General features: G+C 44.7%; 1 protein-coding gene across 6 annotated transcripts in view; it reads right to left on the bottom strand.

The window, feature by feature from the left end:
• LOC102559534 (protocadherin alpha-C2) overlaps nucleotides 1-18,778 on the bottom strand; it is a 267,699-nt gene that overhangs the window by 141,561 nt on the left and 107,360 nt on the right. Inside the window, exon 1 of one of the 6 annotated variants that reach the window (XM_019487089.2) lies at nucleotides 4,382-11,828. The exons of 4 other annotated variants lie outside the window; for them this stretch is intronic. In XM_019487089.2, the coding sequence (XP_019342634.1) occupies nucleotides 4,382-6,895 (2,514 nt within the window). In that variant the 5' untranslated portion in view covers nucleotides 6,896-11,828. Of the gene's footprint in view, nucleotides 1-4,381; nucleotides 11,829-18,778 lie in introns of those variants that run through there. One more of the 6 variants, XM_019487088.2, reaches the window with a different exon arrangement.

Below are 18,778 nucleotides of genomic sequence, written 5' to 3' on the forward strand. Positions count from 1 at the left end.
TCCAGTGTTCACTGAAATCAATGGAAGGCCTTCCACTGACTTTGTGGTGTTGGATCAGGTCCTCTATGAGGCAGAGAACTGTGAATCAACCAACAGTTGCCAAATGATGAAACTGCTAAATTCATCCCACTCTGTTACTATACGAACACCAAAACACAGGAAAAATGTCATCTTATTGAGTATATCCTTTCTTAAGCAATAAATAAAAAGCCTTTTAAAATCCTCAAACATGTAGAGATCTGTTTCTCTTCTAATGAGACTATGTTAACAACTGAGAGTCAAGAGGCTTCTATTTCAGATTTCCTACTGTATTCTGAGAGTGATTTACGCAAAACGCTCACAGTTAATTCAATGTAGAGGAGAAACTGTTTATTATTCTAGCATGTGTTTATCATTTGGGAATTCAGAATGAAAAGCTAACAAAACCATAATTCAGTAAACCAAATGTTCCCCCTCCCACACAAAGAAGTGACTATTTGTATTCCTAATACTAAGGAAACTAACATGAAATGAACAAGCAAATGCTTTTAAAAAACATATTCAGTGAGTTCTGGTACAGTGAAAACTGCTTTGTCTGCTTAACTCTAGCTGCAACTTTCTGCCAGCACAGCATTTACCCTCAAACTAGCCATTTGACCTTCCTGGAGCACAGAGCATTGACCCTGCATATCAGAAAAGGATCTGAGGCTCCTTCTAAAGAAAAGAACAAACATTTAACCTTTACAATGTCAGAAAGCCTGAAGAATTTCTTAAAAGCTTAAGCCTTTGAACCAAGTTTGTAAGATATTCTAACATTAATACCTTTAAAGCCCTTGTGAGAAATCTCTTGGACAATGCTATGTGCTTACTAGATATAGTTTCTTTGAAGCACACCTGAAGCTAAAAAAAAAATATATCAAAATGGGCTTTACACATTTTTGTTTGGTTTCCTTCAAACAATAGCATGTGATCTCTGAAGTGCCCAACTCAGGCAGGCAGGCCAGGAGCCCAATGGTAAAACAGTATTCTCTCCCACACACAGACACATTTCATACCCTGGTAAATAATAATATGTGGCCACTAAAACTTCAGAATTCCAATAATGAATCCAAAATATTCTGCCCCACTTATTTTTCCTTCTGTTTTATTCTTTATTGTCTGCCCTGATCATGAAATAGTGAAGATTTTATGAATTAAACAACCAGATATTCACTAAACCTAGAGTCTGACCCTTGACCCTACAATGCTCTGAACAGTCAGCCATCTCCCTTTAGGTTTTAAAATGAATAATGCTATTTCAAAGGGCTGTACCTTATAAAGCACTAATTTTTTTTTCATTCATAAAACAACCTTTATGAAGACTGAGCTTCATTTGAAATAACCATGCAAGGCTGTACAGTGACATGAACATTTATTAGAAGCATATGCTGCCTTGCAGAAAAGGGGCATGGTTTTATCATACCACAATTACTACATTAGCAAAACAGTGTCAAAAATCTAGAAAGCCATACAGCTTCTTCAAATGCAAAGATATCCCCCAAATTAAACTTAATAGGCTAAATTCTACCTTGTTTTACAGTGATGTAATTCCATCTATACCAATAAAATTGCTCCTAGTTTATGCCAAAGTACCAAGAGAAAATTCTGACTTTTTAAAAATGAGTCAACTTCTGTCATACCTACACATAACTTAAGAATAAAGGGTTTTTTTATCCGACTCCAAAATAATGCTTACAAAATGTTAATATACAGGAAAACCAAGAAATACATTCACCTGTGATGTTTTCTATAGAAAGTCTTTTATTAGCTGGTGCAATTTCTCATAACACTATGGATAATACTAAGAACTGTCTCTGAAAGCTTTTAGGGGGAAGATCTGAATAAATTGCACACTGGTAACAGGTGCCTCATGTATCAACTTTATAAGATGCTGCAAGATGCAGCGATCACTGCTGGTATATTTTATAGGGGGCAAATTACTGTTCATATTCAAATAAGCCAAATAAGTCAATAAGAGTAATCATATCTATTAAAACAAAATAACCTTGATGTTGCTCATCAGTGGATTGTTTTTGTTGTTAAGGTATGTATGTGGCAATCATCAATCCTCCTGGATCATGGTGTGTGCATGACAGCCACCCAGACCTTCAATGTATATGCCTGGGAAGGAATTTTTAGAGGATTGGAGACTGCCTAGACCTTCCATCCTCCCTTTAGGCCACTGAGACAAAATCCAAAGACCAGACTGAGTCCAGATGTTTGGTCCCTCCATAGCTGTGATTGTATATGTGTCTAGAAATCAAACTCAGGTCTCCTGTGTGGTAGACAAGGATTCTAGCACTGAACCACAGGAGACATGTGGAAACTGAGTAATGGGTAAGATATGTGACTTCACAATGTATAATCTGCTACAGTTATCAACCTGTGCTATTTCCTCACCGGTGCCTGATAATGATATAGGTTTACTGTACTGTAGCACTTTAGGCAAGTTTTTTATGAACAAAAAGCTTTAGGGCATTTCTCTGGACTTGCAAATAGTATCTGACAGAATTTCACCTCTAAGTTGTGCAAGACTTCATCAACAATTGCTTCACCTTCTAGATTCCAGTTTCTCATACTGGAATTTCTCATTCCCCAACTGGCTGTTATTGTTTTCATTCCAAAATTTAAAATATGGCTTAATAATTTGTATCAGGCCTCTTTGCTTTTGTACACCAAAAACTGTCTTTGCTAGACCTGCACTGTTCTTCAGAAATTGCTAATTCATTGCATGCAATAGGACCAATTCCCTAAAATCATAGGAATTTGTTAACCAAATTTCTGTTGCTTTCACATCTAAAATAAATATATTTTCAAGTGTCATCTATCTAATTTCACTGAAGTTCCAACCTAAAGAATATTTGGAATCATTTGATTCTTCCCCCATATTTATTTGCATAACAGATTATCTTATGCCAATAGAGGCTACATATTTCAGAAAAATATATTTGTAATATATAGTAAGAACTACCCTACTGATTGTTTGAGCTGAATATTACATACCTGAAGGCCATTAAGACTTTGAAAATCACATAATCAACAAAATCATATTATCATAATTCTTAAAGAGTAAATCAGCTACATATTTTTTATAAACAGAGGAACATATTTTAGTGTCAGCATTATTTTTAGGAAAAAAAATTAGTATTAAATCCAGGGTATTATGTATTGTAAAGATAAGAGATTGATATTTTAATACTGGTAAGCTAGAGCCCATAGAAGTATAGGTTTCATTTCTGTGTAAATGCAAAATAAATAAATAAAAAAATAAAAAAATTAAAAAAAGGAGCCAAGTTACATTCTACTTAACTACAAGAATTTAAAAGTGTTTTCTCCTTGCCTGGGTACAACTATGTATTAATATATAAAATGGCCTTGTGCTTCCCATAATCTCAATAAACAGGTGCAGTAAATATAATATTTCTGGTATTAATCAGAACTGAAAGCACTGTGGTCTCTAGTAACATTCTCTCTTTTTATTCATGGTGAAGTGTGTGTTTTCAGTTTCAAAATCTGTAACATAGGAATCCTATATAATATTATAATCTATATACTAGGTCCAGTTTGATTATGTTCTACCTGAAAGCAGTCATTAATTCCTGTGTGGGAAAATATCAAAAAGATCAATATATTGCTGGTCAAAACATGGGTAATAAACAGTTTTCAACAGGAAACCAGCAAGTCACAAGTTGTTGCACTGCAAGACAATAGTTGGTAAATTGGATCAACAGCCTAAAAACATGTAATTAATTAGATTGCCATAGACAGGAAAAAGAAAAAGGCAACACATAAAATACAAATATTACCAAAGCTTTGATCATATGTTTTCAAACAACTAAAGCATACAATTAATAAAAATGTCAAATACTGATCTATGGTATTTTTTTCTTTGTAGTGAATCAATAAAGTGTCAAATGTTTTAATTGCCCTAAAGCACCATAATGATTTTCAGAATAATCTATGTTATTCTTCTACAGTATTGTTTTTAGTGTTAAAAATTAAGATTGCATGTCCTCCCATATTTTGCTGCAATGGGCATTTTTCTATCTGTAAAAAATGGGGAGAAGGGAACCTTTCAAATACCATATGCTGTCAAAAATGAAGTGCATCAAGAAATTAAGCAAATCTCAAACAATGTGTTCACATACTGAGCTGTAAACTTACCAAATGGATCCCATTATTTTCCTAGAAATAAAATGCATTGCACAGATTAGAATTTTTTTAGACAATATTATTACTTTGCCTCAGTAACCTTGAGTATTACTTAAATCTGGACATTTCATTTTAACCTTCTTGTAAGTTTTGTATAAGTATTTTGTTATGTTCAGACCATGGTTCTGGTCATTTACCAATTCATCCTCACCTCGTTAGGAGTAATGGACTCATTTTTAAGTAAAATCAGATTTTGTGCACTCTGCCCACTCTGTCCTGTCAGATGTCTTTCGGCCATCACTGCAGGTGGACCAGTTCCTGTTGGGCCACAAGTATTGTAAAACATGAAAGTATCGCTTCCTGATCCTGCAGTTAGGCATGCCTTATAGCAGTAGGTTTTAGTGAGAGACCCATTCCCTCTCACTTCAATAAAATGTGGCTGTACTTTTAAACCATGTGGTATCCTCGTGTCAATATTGTTGTTAGCCTGCTTGTACATTTCAGCAGGACATCGTTCTCTGACCCCACAAAAACCTCCACAACAGGAGTCACCATAAACATTGTATCTGTAGCACTTGATAACAGTTAGGACAATGATTGTCAAAAGAAAAATGAACGAAACTGAGCTCAAAGCAATTATGAGATAGACAGTTATCTCTGAGTAATTTCTAGTACTTTTTATATACCGCCTTGTGTCCGGGATAATTTTGGAAACTCTGTCCACAACAGCGATGGTTATGGCTACTGATGAAGACAGAGATGGCTCCCCATTGTCTCTCACAACCACTGTCAGATTGAAAGTATTAACGCTCTCATCCCCCAGTTTGCGAGTAGTCCTAATTTCTCCACTGTGTAGTTCCACTCTGAAAAGACCCGGTTCTGAGGCTTGAGCCAGATAGTAAAACAACCATGCATTTTGTCCAGAGTCTGCATCAATGGCAATTACTTTAGTAACCAAGTATCCTGCACTTGCAGAACGAGGGATCATCTCCATGGCTGCTGTGGTGTTGGTTGAGGTAGGGTACAGAATCTGAGGGGCGTGGTCATTCTGATCCACCACGTACATGTGGACAGTGACAGTGCTGCTCAGTGGGGGGCTTCCAGCATCCTGAGCCCGGACAACAATCTGAAACTCTCTTAACTTCTCATAGTCAAAGGAGTTGACAGCATAGATGTTACCGTTGTCAGCTTTGATGGAGACGTAAGATGTGACAGGTAGCCCTTGGATGTCTCCGTTCAGTAGAGAATATGACACATAGGCATTTTCATTGGCATCCGGGTCGGTGGCTTTGACAGTGCACAGGGAAACCCCAAGGGGGTTGTTCTCGGGGATGTAAACTGAATACGCCGGCCCCTCGAACTGTGGCGGGTTGTCATTGATATCGGAGATGTCCACCTGGATCACCTTGCGAGAGGAGAGGGGAGGGCTTCCGGAGTCGGTAGCCGTAACCGTGATATTGTAGGAGGAAGCCGTTTCGCGGTCCAGCTTCCCCTGCGTGACCAGGGTGTAGGAGTTCTTGAAGGAGTTGAGTTTGAAGGGCATGTCGAGAGGGATGCCCAGACTGACCTGCTTGTTCAGCCCGGAGTCCTGGTCCATGACGCTCATCAAAGCCACCACGGTCTCGGCCCGGGCATCCTCCGGCACCGGGCTGTACAGGGAGGTCAGCACCACCTCGGGGGTGTTGTCATTGGCATCCACGATGTTGACCAGCACTTTGCAGTGCCCGACCATGGAGACAGGGCCCCTGTCGGTGGCTTGCACGTAGATCTCATAGGAAGAGGCTTCCTCATAGTCCAGCGTGCCGTTTACCCGCACCTCCCCGGAGTGGGGGTCCACGCTGAAGAGCTGCCGCACCTTCTGCGGGGTGTAGCTGCTGAAGGAGTACAGCACCTCGCCGTTGGAGCCCTCGTCCGGGTCCGAGGCGTTCAGCCGCACCACGAGCGTGCCCAGGGCGGCGTTCTCCAGCAAGCTCACAGTGTAGGTGGATCGGTCGAAGACGGGCGAGTTGTCGTTGGTGTCCAGGACCCGTATGGAGATCTGGGCCGTGCCCGACCTGGCGGGGCTGCCCCCATCCACGGCGGTGAGCACTAGCTGCTGCAAAGCGCTCTGCTCGCGGTCCAGGGGCTGCTGCAGCACCAGCTCGAGGAGTTTGCTGCCGCGCTGAAAGCCCTTGAGGTCCAGGGCGAAGTGCTGGCTGGGGCTGAGCCGGTAAGTCTGTACCGTGTTGGTGCCCACGTCGGGGTCGTGGGCGCTCTCGATGTGGAAGCGGGTGCCGGGCACGGCAGACTCGCTGATCTCCAGCCGGTAGTCCTGCCGGGGGAAGCTGGGCGCGTTGTCATTGATGTCCACCACCTCCACCTCGACGTTGTGCACCTCGATCGGCTGCTCGATCACCAGCTCTAGGCTCAGGAAGCAGGTGAGGCTGAGCTCGCACAGCGCCTCCCGGTCCATGCGCTCCTTCACCAGCAGCGCCCCGCGGCTCAGCTCCAGCTCCAGGTACTGCCGCCCGCTGCCCGAGGTCAGGCGGGCGCCCCGGGCCGCCAGCCGCCGCGGGTCCATGCCCAGGTCTCGGGCCACGTTCCCCACGAAGGCGCCGAGCGGCAGCTCCTCCTGCACCGAGTAGCGGAGCTGGCCGCAGGCCGGGCCCAGGCACAGGAGCAGCAGCAGAGTCCGGATCCCGAGCGCCGCCGCCCCGGAGCTGGTGCGGGGAGAAGCCGGCGCCATGGCCGAGGCGGAGAAGCGGGGACGCGAGAAGCTTTCAGCGGACGCGCTCGCAGCGCTCGCTGGCCTCACATCCCGCAGCCGCCGCTCCCACACCCAGCGGCTTCCTGCAATCGGTGGTTAGCAGGCGCTGCCGCCATCCCCCCGCGCTGCCGCCGCCGCCGCCGCCGCCGCCGCCCCCCCAGGCTCCCCGGCCGGCCGCCTCCCCAGCAAATCCATGCTTCGCGGCCCTGCGACGGCGGATCCGGCCTCCTCCTCCGGCAGCCCAGCGGCACCCGCAGCTCCGCTTCCTCCGCTCCAGCGGCTGCCACGGCCCGGAGTGGGCGGGGGAGGGGCGCTGGCCTCCGCCTGGCTCCGATTCAGCACCGGGGCAGAGAACAGCGACACCGCGGCAGGCCGCCAAGAGCAGCAGCCAGACGGCGCGGGAGGCGGCTGCGGGCCAGCTGGGCACCCCGCAGAGGCCCGAGTGCCCCAACATATGCCCTGGCGCGAGAGGGGAAGCCCCCACCCCTCCTGTCAGGCCCAACCGCAGCGCCTCTCCTCACTGAACAAGCCCACATACGACATCCCCCCCACCAGCGAGCCAGCCGGGGGCCACTCCCCCCGGGGCTGTGTCCAACACAGCCACAGGACAAGCCCACACCATGCGCAGCCGCCTTCACTGCCCCGGAGGCCCAGCCAGGGACGTCCTTACCTGCTGGGCCTTCCAGCATATAGGCAAATAATGAGAGCTTATAATTATAAAAGAGAGCAAATTATAAGAGAGCTTAGCTACATGATATTATGTCATTATGCATCGTTACAAGTGCATTTATACCCACGCACCCATACGCGTGCCCCCCGCATGCACACAGATCCCACTTTGCTCTGGGGCTGTATCCTGCCACTGCAGAGGCAGAGGTCCTTGGTCCAATCTAATGATATGAGGGCGTTACCACAGATACTTGTTGTGCATGAGGCCCGCAGTGCAAACGGTGCAGGAAGGGCAGCTATTTGTCAGAAGAGAAGAGAGGGTGGGGGTGAAGCCTATCCCCTTTCTGTCCCCTGCCCCCCCCCCTTATAGGTTCCATAGGGGAAATCAAAGAGCGACTTTTCAACATCACTGCAGTACGGTGAGAAGGAATCAGCAGAGCTGCCTTCATTTCTAAACCTTCTGTTGCAGCAAAGCTAGGATGCATCAGCCATCAGTGTTCAGTCAGCACAGGAATCCGAAAATACGCCCTCAGTCAGTTCTGTTGCTGTTACTTATGGCTGGTGCTGTGTAGTACTGCAGTCCATCTGCTGCCTTCCTTAATGGAGATATGCCTTTTTGCTCCCTCTAAGATTTTACTCCCAGGGCAGCATTGCTCTCTACACTCTTAGAATTTTTCCTCTCTGCTTCCTTTCTCTCCTTGAGCCCTTCAAGACTCCAGATTTAACCACTGCTACAATAGCATGGTCTGACACTAACTCCATTGATGGAATTTTGCAAGTCACACCCATAAGTTAAATGATCTCATAATATGGACTTCAGTTGATTTTGCATTTCATGTAATATGCTCAAGGTGAGACAAGTGCAATGAGAACTGAGGGAGAAGCTCAGGAGGGGATGAAAAGTAGTTGCAGTTTGATCTGTTTTATAGGGAATCATTTTCCCCTCTACATCTCAGATTAAATTACAAGTAAAACTCAGATTTATGTAGTTTACAAGATCTGACAAAATCACAGCCCATAGTGCAATGGTTGTAAACTAAGGTTTTTATTTTGTTTTGGTGTATAGATTTCCATGAGCCCCTAACAGTGAACTTAAATATTAATTAAAATAGAAGCTAAATAACCAACCAGAAACAAATTTAATCAACCAGCTCAAATTACCTACCCTCCCTTGAAATATATAAGCTCCCCCAACATGTTTCTTCCTTACTTTTAAAAATCTCTCTCCCTCTTCCCTTACCTACATGTGAGAGGCAAGGATTTGTTGAGTGATATCTGTTATGGGACCACTTGCATAGTTGGGATAGACTGGGAGAAGCTTTAAAATGCAGTGTGTTCTTCTTCAGCTGAAAAGCATCACTGAAATGCTACTGAATCATTTTTTTTATGTATTCTTCCCTAAATTAGGCCTCATTGCTGCTAGTCAATCAATGTGGGTGCTTCCTCTTCCTTGGTGCAGTACGCCCAGCTGATTTCCAGGGACTCCACACCAGTGAAATAATTTACCATGTGGGATGACTTTGAGTGGGGTCTTAGGCAGTAAGTGCTGAAGAACTAGATAATTTTATTAATTCACACAGGACATGAAAAAGCAGTGAAACAACGGGGTCTGAAAAGAAAAAAAAGAGAACCACACTAGGTTAGCTTCATGGCACGGCAGAGAAATATTGAAAACCCATCAGCCATCAGGCTTTGCAATCAGAGAAAAACAATAAAATAGCAAACATTAAGGTCAGGATTTTTTAAAATTAGTGCTTCAAGTTAGGCTCCTACCTCAATATATAGGGACTTAACTAAGTCACCTCTTTTTCCAAAAGGCTGTGCACAAAACAGATTTCAGTAGCTATTACTGAACACCACACAGACCTGCTTATCTTTGAAGCTTAAAACATAATTAGGCTTATTCAGGCCTGGAAACCAACTGCTAGGTGCTTGGCGCATTCAGAAATCTGGCCACTTCATGGGGGTACCTAAGTAGAAACTAAGCTCTTTCAGAAATCAGGTCCTTGATTTCTAAATGAAACACCAAAGTATAAATTTGGACCTACCTTAAGGGACCTACCTTTAAGATCTCCATTTAAAAATTCTGCAGTGTTTTGAGACTTTTCAAGTGATATCATGTAAGAAATGCAAATTAATGCTTATATATATATATATATTTTGGAATTGAAAGTTATTTTTATAATAATAGCTGAGCATTAACTAGACCACATAAATACGATCTATTATCATTAATCAATGATACTAGTACTAGACACATCCAAAGTTTAGCAGGACACAGGAGAGACTTTAAAATTAAGCAGGAATTATGCAAAATTGGATCCCTCAGGTGTATTAACTATTTCCTGTCTTTGCAGTGATAAGACACTTACTGACACTGTCCCTGTCCACCTGCTTTACTTGTGGCATTAGGGTGTTTTTGATGGTTTGGGGCACTGTGGCTGGTATCTGTGCAAGAGAGTTGTTTGTGCAGGTTTGTTTGAAATAAGTTAGGTCAGAGGTGGTGAAGATCCAGCCTGCAGCCAGATCTGGTCCACAGGATTCCTTACAGGTCCAGAAAGTTGGCAGCATGGCAAGCAGTGACAGCTTTCATTGCCACAGCAATTAATGCCACTGGTGATCATCCTGCCATAAAATGTCCAAGCCAACAGGTAGCCCACAGGCCAGATCTGAAGCACAGCGCTATGTTTTCTGGTCTGTGGGGCTACCCACAAGGTTGGAAATATGGCAGTGGGAGAAGCAATGGCTGCTGTTTCTCCAGAAGCAACAGCAATTAATGGTGCTGCCACCAAATTCCATCCCGAGAGGCCAGATGGCATGGCTCCATGTTCCAGGTTCAGCCCACAAGGCCAGATGAGTGTAATGCCACTGTGTTAGACAGATACTTGTATAGGATGGTTTAAACAGGGATGATCCTGCTTTGAGCAGGATGGAGGAGGAGAGGAGGGTTGGACTAGATAGGGGGTACTCAATTCCCAGCCTGCAGCCTATGTTTGACCCACAGAGCCATGCCAGCCAGCAGGCATCCCCATGGGTCCACAAATTTGCTGTTCCATTTTCCACTCCCCTGCTGCCAAATTTTTGGACCTGTGGGAAGTCCCTGGGCCTGATAACATGCAGGATTGGTACACTGTGATGACTCAGGGCCCAATCTGGGTATACAGATGCTGGCTAGATGCAGTGTGGGGCCCAATCCTGGTGCACGGGATCTGATCTGACCCATAGCCCAAAAGGTTGTGCACCACTGAACTAGAGGATCTCCTGAGGTCGCTTCCAGCCCTACTTTTCTATGATTCTATAAATTACTGGGTACCATTTTTACATGCATTTAAGAATCTTCCTCCCCATGGAGGTAATAATATTTGGGGGCTAAGATCTTTTGAAAACCTGTTCCCTGGTTTTTGGAATTCCCTGGGAACCCACAGTTCCCACAAACCTCCAAACTCTGACATTTTAATGTAAGTCTTATATAACTACAGCATTTTTATTCCCATTTTACAGATTAATTTTATACCTTGTCTGCCTACAGTGATAGGTATGTACATAAATGCTACATAATACTTTCTTTCTTAAAATATTAAAGTTGCACAATTTTATGCTGACTACATACGATTTATTATTGAAAAAGTGAAATGTGGTCTGATCTGATTAAATGTCATCTGGGCCAGTTTGAATCAATATAAAATTCTGTCATGACCCTAACAACTTTAGTTATCTCTATAAGGTACTTTAGTAATGCTGAGTCAGTCCTGCAGTTCTTGGTTCTTGTTCAGGAAAAACTCCTATTGAGGAAGGACTTCAGAATTCAGTCAGCCTCTAGTAATATTGATTTTTCCAGTGAAAGGTAGAAGTCAAATCACTGAGCAGCAGCATTTTAATTTGATTGTGTTTTTTAAACTTTTTATCTTTTTTATTAGGCTACTTGATAACCACATTCTGAAATCTTTATTCACTTCTAGTGGAATCTTATTCCATAAGCACGCCCATTGACTTCACTTTAATATACTATTAGACAAGAACAAGAATATCAGAATCTGATCCTATGGCAAAAACGTAAGAACTGCCATTTACTGGATCAGACCATAAGTCCATTTTGCTCCATCTCTTGTGGCCACACAGGGACACCAGCACTGCCTCCTAGCCACTGCTGCTGGGCAGGAGCTGCACACCAAGCTCCCTCCTCCTATGCAGAGCCTGCTGGCCTCACTCCTCCTGGAGAGGGCTCCTGCCAGCTCTCCAAGGGACTAGCCCCCCCTTGCTTACTCCACCTGGATTAGCCCTCCTCCCCCAGTTGCTGATACTGCTGCCCCCTCTCTCTCCCCCAACATGCATGCCTACTGCTGCCCCCAGGTCCTGCTTTCTGCTCCTGGCTCCAGCTCCTGCCTCCTGCTCCAGTTCCTGAGCTGCTGGGCATCTGTGAAGGATAGAGGGGACCCACAACACCAGCAGGGCCTCCCCCACCACTACCACTCAGCCCACTGTGCCAGCAGAGCCCCTACACCTGCTCCAGCCATGCCAGCAGCCTTGGCAGCACCCCAGGTCAGATACCTCCTTGTCTCTCCTCCCCATGCCAAGGCCTTTCCACCAATCAGGGCTGAGGGATGGGGAGGCATGAAGGGCAGCCAGCAATCAAGATGGCAGCCACACCCTCATCCCTTCTCCCCAGGCCTCTCCGCCAATCAGTGCAAAAGGGAGGGGCCTCTCTGCCAATCGGTGGCAAGGGGCATGGCCACTGCAAAATACCTACAAAATTGTTTCTGTGTACCATGAAAAACCCTTTGTCTTGCCATGATTTAGGTAGGTCCCTCCTAACACGTGGAATAGAAGCTAGTCCTTAGTACTCAGATCTTGCCAGAAACTTCTATAACCTTTTCCCCTTCCTGGACTTTGGAAAAGGCCCTTTGGTCCTATTTCTGGTCTACTTTTGGTCCCATTCCCCTCCTCCTCCAGGACCAACTCAAAGGCCCCAGAGATGGCAAGTGGCCAGCCTGTGCTCTGGGGGCATCACCCAGCTAAATAGGACTAGGCCTGCTTGGGAGACCTTTGAGGAACATGGAGGTCTGAAGGGCTGGTCCCAGGGCATCAACAAAGTAGTACAGAGTGCAATCTTGTTTCCAGAGCCAGACCACTCCCTGAGTGAAAGCCCCTGCTGCCCTCACCTCACCTTGTTCAGCTTTAGCAAGTCAGTGGCATGCCCCCCCTGCTTGCCTGTGTGTCCCCCCACACCCTCCAGGTCCCAACCTACCCAGCCCATCACAGAACACTAGCCCCCAGTCCCTTCCCTCCTACCCCACCCCTTCTGCTCCAGCACCTCCCAGCCCCTACTGCCACAACACCACTCCTCCATAGTGCAGCCAAAGAAGGCACCTGACCCAGTCTGCAGCTCTCCCTCTCACCCCACCCCATCCCATGGCAGGGCAGGAGGCCCCTGAGGCAGCTCCCAACATAGGGGCTGGCAATGAAGCAGGGGAGAGCCAGCAGGGCCATGGGCTCCCCCTGGCCAAGCTCACGAAGGGATCCAGGGCAAGGACTCCTCAGGAACCTCCTCCATACCTGGGGGTGGGAAGGGGAAAGGACCTGCCACCAAGCCCAAACCACCAGCACTGGAGGCAACCAGATGCTCTGCGTTGTTGGAAATTGGGGTGAGCATTATAAGCAAGGGAATACAGTAACAGCAGTTTCTGTCATGGAAGCTTCTATTGAGTAAAAGTGAAAGTAACTGCATGAAGGGAGCAAAACAGTGAGCAGGCTTGGCTCTTTAGCTCCTGCTACTCAATAATGTACTAAAAGGAAAGATCTTTTTTTCTTTGTTTTGTGTTTCAAAAACCTTATTCCAGGGTATGTTGTATGTATTATTTCTCTGTAGTTTATTTTACATATATATAATGTTTTATATGTTTAAGTCTGAACTCTATTTCACCTTCACATGACTAATAGGCATCACCTACATAGTGATATAACTTCAATTTTTGACAATTATGCAGTGTTTGAATTCCATGTAACTATGTTCACCTTGCACTTCCTTTTCTACACATTGCATTTTCCATTTGTTACATAAAATGGATATTCAGTAGTGAGATGGTATCTGTACCATTACAGGCAGGAGCTAGGGCAATTTGTCTGAGGGTAGAATTCCTTTTACTATGCCACCTTCTCTGTAGCTAACACTCTTCCTCTTGGCACCAACTATCTTCCCCTGCTAGCTCCCCAGTGAGCCAACTACAAGAATGCTACAGAACATACTGACTAATGTCTGTTCCATGGCTTAGTGGTTATAGCACTTTGCTGAGAAATGAGAGAGAAGTTCAAACCCCTTCTGGATAAAGGGGCACCTTAAACCTGCATCTTCTGCCCAGGGGCAAATCCAGAGGGGGTCCCGTAGCACAGCTGCACCCCGCTCTTAGACTGGACCATGCTACTGGAACATCCATGGTCTTTAAAAAAGCCACCAGAGCAGAATAGAGTCCCCCTTCCCCTCTGTATTCAGCGGCATTTCTCTCCTGTCCCCTCCTTCTCCAGTTGTTGCAGCTTTTTCTGATTTTCCTGGGGTGGGGGAAGCTTCAGAGCTGCTCCTGACTGCTCCAGCTGGGCTGTGCAGGGGCAGGACTCGTCATGGGCAGATAGTATCAGAGGCTTCCTGTGCCTCCTCCTGTGGGGGCTGGGCAGCATGGAAGAACCCCTCCCCTCCCCATTGCTGCTGTTGCTGTTCCCAGCTAAGCCTGACCCCCACACAATGCGACTGAAGCAGGCAGGAGCAGCTCTGAAGTTTCCCCTTTCCCCAGGACAGTAAGGAAAGCAACAGTGACTGGAGGAGGAGGGGATGGAATGAGAGGGGTGGGGACATGTGGAGCGGGGGGATGATTACCTACTATAGGAACTTTTGAAAGTCCCCAGAGGCTTCCACAGTACGATCTGCTCACACTGGTGAGTTGCAGGAAACAAGGTGTGGAGCAGAAGTGCTCCCATACCCCTCCCTCCCACTTTGCCAAATACTGGATCTGCCCCTACTTCTGTCTGCTCAGGCAAGTGTTTTAGCTATTGGACTAAAAGGTGGGAGGTCCCTCCTCCACTTTGTCTTTGATAGGTAGATGTATAACTGGGCAACCTTATTCCATCACAAGTGGAAATAGAACCGAAAAACCACACAAGTTCCAAAAAATTGCAGTTGTACAGCTACATAAGTTCCCCTGAGGGACAAATTTACAAATGGCTTTTTAAAACATGTTGGAATCATCCCAAAGTCTGAAATTCTTACAAGTATTACCAAAACTTACTAGAACCCATCTCTCCTTCAGGCAATATGTTTGTGGAGGAGGGAGGTGTTACAGTGTAGAGGGTGAACTCTCATGAGTCCACGTTATCTCAAAGAGAGACATGCCAATTATGGATTATGGAATTTATGGAACAAGATACCTAGAGAGGTTGCGGACCTTGAAAATGCTAGACAGGCACTTGGCAGGCATGGTTTAGTTGGAATGATCCTGCCTTAAGCAAGCGACTAAACTAGATGACCTTCTGAAGTTCCTCCCAGCCTTACTTTTCTGATTATATGGTTATATGAGGGGGGATGACTGAAACATAATATTACAAAGGGATCTTCAGTCTAATAAGCTTCCACCTTACTCTACTCATCTAAGTTCCTTTTTGTTGACCCTATAATATTTCTGGGCATTTGAATCAGACTGGAAATAACAATGAATCCTGAACTAAAATTATGACAAAAGCCAGTCTTTTTTAGCCACCCTTCATAGGATTTTTCTGGGTGCATGATCTGTTATTATATCCATGACCCACCCATTCCTTAAAAACATTCCTAGATCTTACCTGAGCTTATGTGAATTTCTTGTTTCTGGTATCACCTTAGATATGTTTCCATGTTTCAATCACCTTTATGACTTTTTAACAAGTCCTCTCCTAATTTGTAAGCTCCTATCCTCTTTATCTGAACTAGATGATGTACAACGTTGTTCATTGGTTCTTCCATATTTACCAGTGAATCTGAATTTCTCATTGGTATGTATCTAATTGATTCAAAATTTCCTTTGTATCTCTAAAACATCTCAAACCAGACTATTTTAAGCACTGCTATTACTGGAACTGGGGCTGCTAACCAGCCATACAAAATGTAGTCTAACTGCTCTCTGTATTTAGGTGAGAATATGTTTCCTTATGCCCATTAGTGTATTTGCAGTTGTTTTAGCAAATGATATCACAAGAAAGAGATTTAAAAAACCCACAGATTCAGACATACAGGGTGCATCTACATATGCAATTAATATGGAGCAATAAACTCTGGCACATATCACACCAAAGTTAATTGTTTCCGGGTGCCACAATTACATGTGCACCTGGGACTGCAGCGTGTGGTGCTGGGTTGGAGAAGCCCTGGTTGGCAGGGGGCCCAGGGGATCAGCCTGTCAGCCCAGGGATGATCCAACCAGGCTAAATGTGCTGTGCAGGGGCTGGCTAGGGCATGAGATTTGCTCCAGTGTGAAGCTAGCCAGCAGGCAGCCCCTGCACTGAAGCACCCTCGTGCCCCAGCCAGCCCTGTCAGCATCTACACATGCATTATGATGGAGTACTTTACTCCACACCACAGGATAGTACTTGTATATACAACTACTATCCTGTGGCAGAGTAAATTAGTTTACTCTGGCTTAATAGTGTCACGTGTATAGACACGGATGTTTTACTGTGCAGCTAATTGATCAGCTCCACAGCAAATGTCTCATGTAGACATGCCCACAGTGATACAATATGTACAATTTAGACACAGACTACTATTTTTTTGTTTTTGTCTCTGATGAATGCTCAAATATCTCTTGCCTTTTCTCAAAATGTAATACTAGAGATCTCTGACCCATTCTGCATTCTCTTGTACTTGTCTGATGACCACAACATTTTTCCAGTTATTTAGTGACCATAATTTTACACACTGGAATATTCTAAATGAGAAGACATGAAAGCCTTAGGCTTAGACAATGCCAAAATAACTTTCACCTTTGTGAATTCACCACAAGACTTTAACTGATTATTTTACTGCCAAATGTTTTGGGGTGGCTTTAATATGCTAGTATTTTCCCTAATCACCATTATGTATCTCCACCAGGCTATATTTGCCATGCTCTTATGCAGACTATAATTCCTTAGCTCAAACCAGCATCAGTGAATTTCAGTTCATTTAACTGACTGTGAAAGCATTCTTCTTTAGATTCAGATAATTATGACCACATTTATTTTCTTCTTACAACTTATTATTGTCCCAAACCAGTGTTTTTCACACCTGTCACTATTTGGAATGTTATGTTTTTAGAACTTTTTATGAAAACTGAGGAATAGAATATATTCAGAAGCAGAGCAACATGACAGGGTGTAACTATCCAGTCTGTGAAGTATTTTATAGCCATGTCACTTCTATTCCCTTTGTGAGAACATTAGCTAACATTTCTTTTCCGTCTATGTTCTATTCAGTTCTATTAAGGTTTCCTCATACTGCCCTTATGACCTAATATTCTGTTCAAACTTCCCCTTTTCAATGATGTTGCAGAAAGGAAAACTGAATCTATTTTGCATGGGAAAAAATAACCTTTTAGAGCAGAGGAATATATACACAGAAAACAGAATTCTATTTCCCTTTGTATGCCGAAAGGGCAATTTTCTTGCCACATACATGGCATTTTTCACAGTCACACATAGATTGCAGTTCTGTTACCCCTGCACAGTGGATGTATAAGTGTGCATGCAAAGACAGAACATGCACAGTAGGATATGCACAGACCAGGCAGGTACATAGTTATATAAACATGCCCATTTTGGATGTATAAGTGCATGTAGATCATGAAAACATAGCCAACCAGAAACCCAGGTCTAACTGGTGGGTGTAGGGGAGGAGGAGGAAGAGGAGGGAGATCCCCATGTTTTAGCCCCCAAAACTGAACTGTTAGGGCACTTGCCCAGGAAACCAAAGACCTGGGTTTTCAGGCCCCTTGCTCAGAAAAGGTTTAGAAACTCTTGACTTCCTAGCATAGTGCTTTAAAACAGCATTTCTCAACCTGTGGATTGGGACCCAGAAGTGGGTTGCGACCCAGAAGTGGGTCGCAAGAATATATGAAAGGGTTGTGAATAAGCTTTAAGAATAAATCAACAAACTTTTAGAATGGATTCTCCTTTAAAGGAGAAAAACATGGGAAACCATGGCTTTTCCCTTTCAGGCTTGCAGAGTTCCAGCCTAAAAGGGGCTGCTTGAGCCTCCCATGCCCCAGGCACCCCCCTCCTCTGCCCCACACACTGGGGGGCTGGGGCTTGGGTGTGGGAGCCAGCAGGTCAGGACTGGCCACTGACGTTTACAAATGGGTTCTGGTGTAAAAAAGGTTGAGAACCACTGCTTTAAAATACCACACTACAAATTAAGGCATTACTCAAACCTTTTTTCAGCCCTCCTTTTGAAGCAGATTCCATGTGCAGCCAGGAAATGGAATTATTTAAAGCCAGGAGGAAAAGCACAAACTAGAGGGTATGTGACTCAGTGAGTGCATCTACATGAGATGTTTACTGTGGCGCTGACTAATTAGCTCTCCAGTAAATGTCTCAGTGTCTATTTGTGCACCCCTATCAGGGCCAGGAAACTAATAAACTCTGCAGCAGGGTAGTACAACTGTAATTGCATGTGTAGACACACCCAGTGAGATGATCCCACCCTGGATGGGAGGAGAGTCTGGAATCTAGTCTAGAACCTTGTTCCCAATGAAGCAGAAACTTCCCCACTGCACTACTCTCCATATATTTTATCCAATGACTATAAAATGCAAGAAGCAGTGGCTTAGGTAAAAAAAAAAAAAAAACACTGGAGAGGTCAATGGATAATGTCTAACATTTGACAATACTGTGCTAGGAAGTCAGAGAGTTGGAGGCTAACAATCCCTCTGAGTGAGGGAGAAACCCACTCTCCCATTTCCTGGACAAATGCCCTAACTACTCAGTTATTGGTTCTAAAACATGGAGGGGTCCCTCCTTGTTTTCTCTGCACCAAGTTTACACTTAACTACATGTGTACTTACCCAGTCATTACATAATATATGCACACACGCATGCTTATGCATCCACAGTGTAGCTTATGCATCCACAAAAATGTGCAGGTGCAGGCAGCAGCAGATCCAGGCACAGTAGCGCAGTCACATCCCCTCTGTGATTCCT

The sequence above is a fragment of the Alligator mississippiensis genome, chromosome 9 (genome assembly GCF_030867095.1).
Source record: "Alligator mississippiensis isolate rAllMis1 chromosome 9, rAllMis1, whole genome shotgun sequence".
Lineage (NCBI taxonomy): Eukaryota > Metazoa > Chordata > Crocodylia > Alligatoridae > Alligator > Alligator mississippiensis.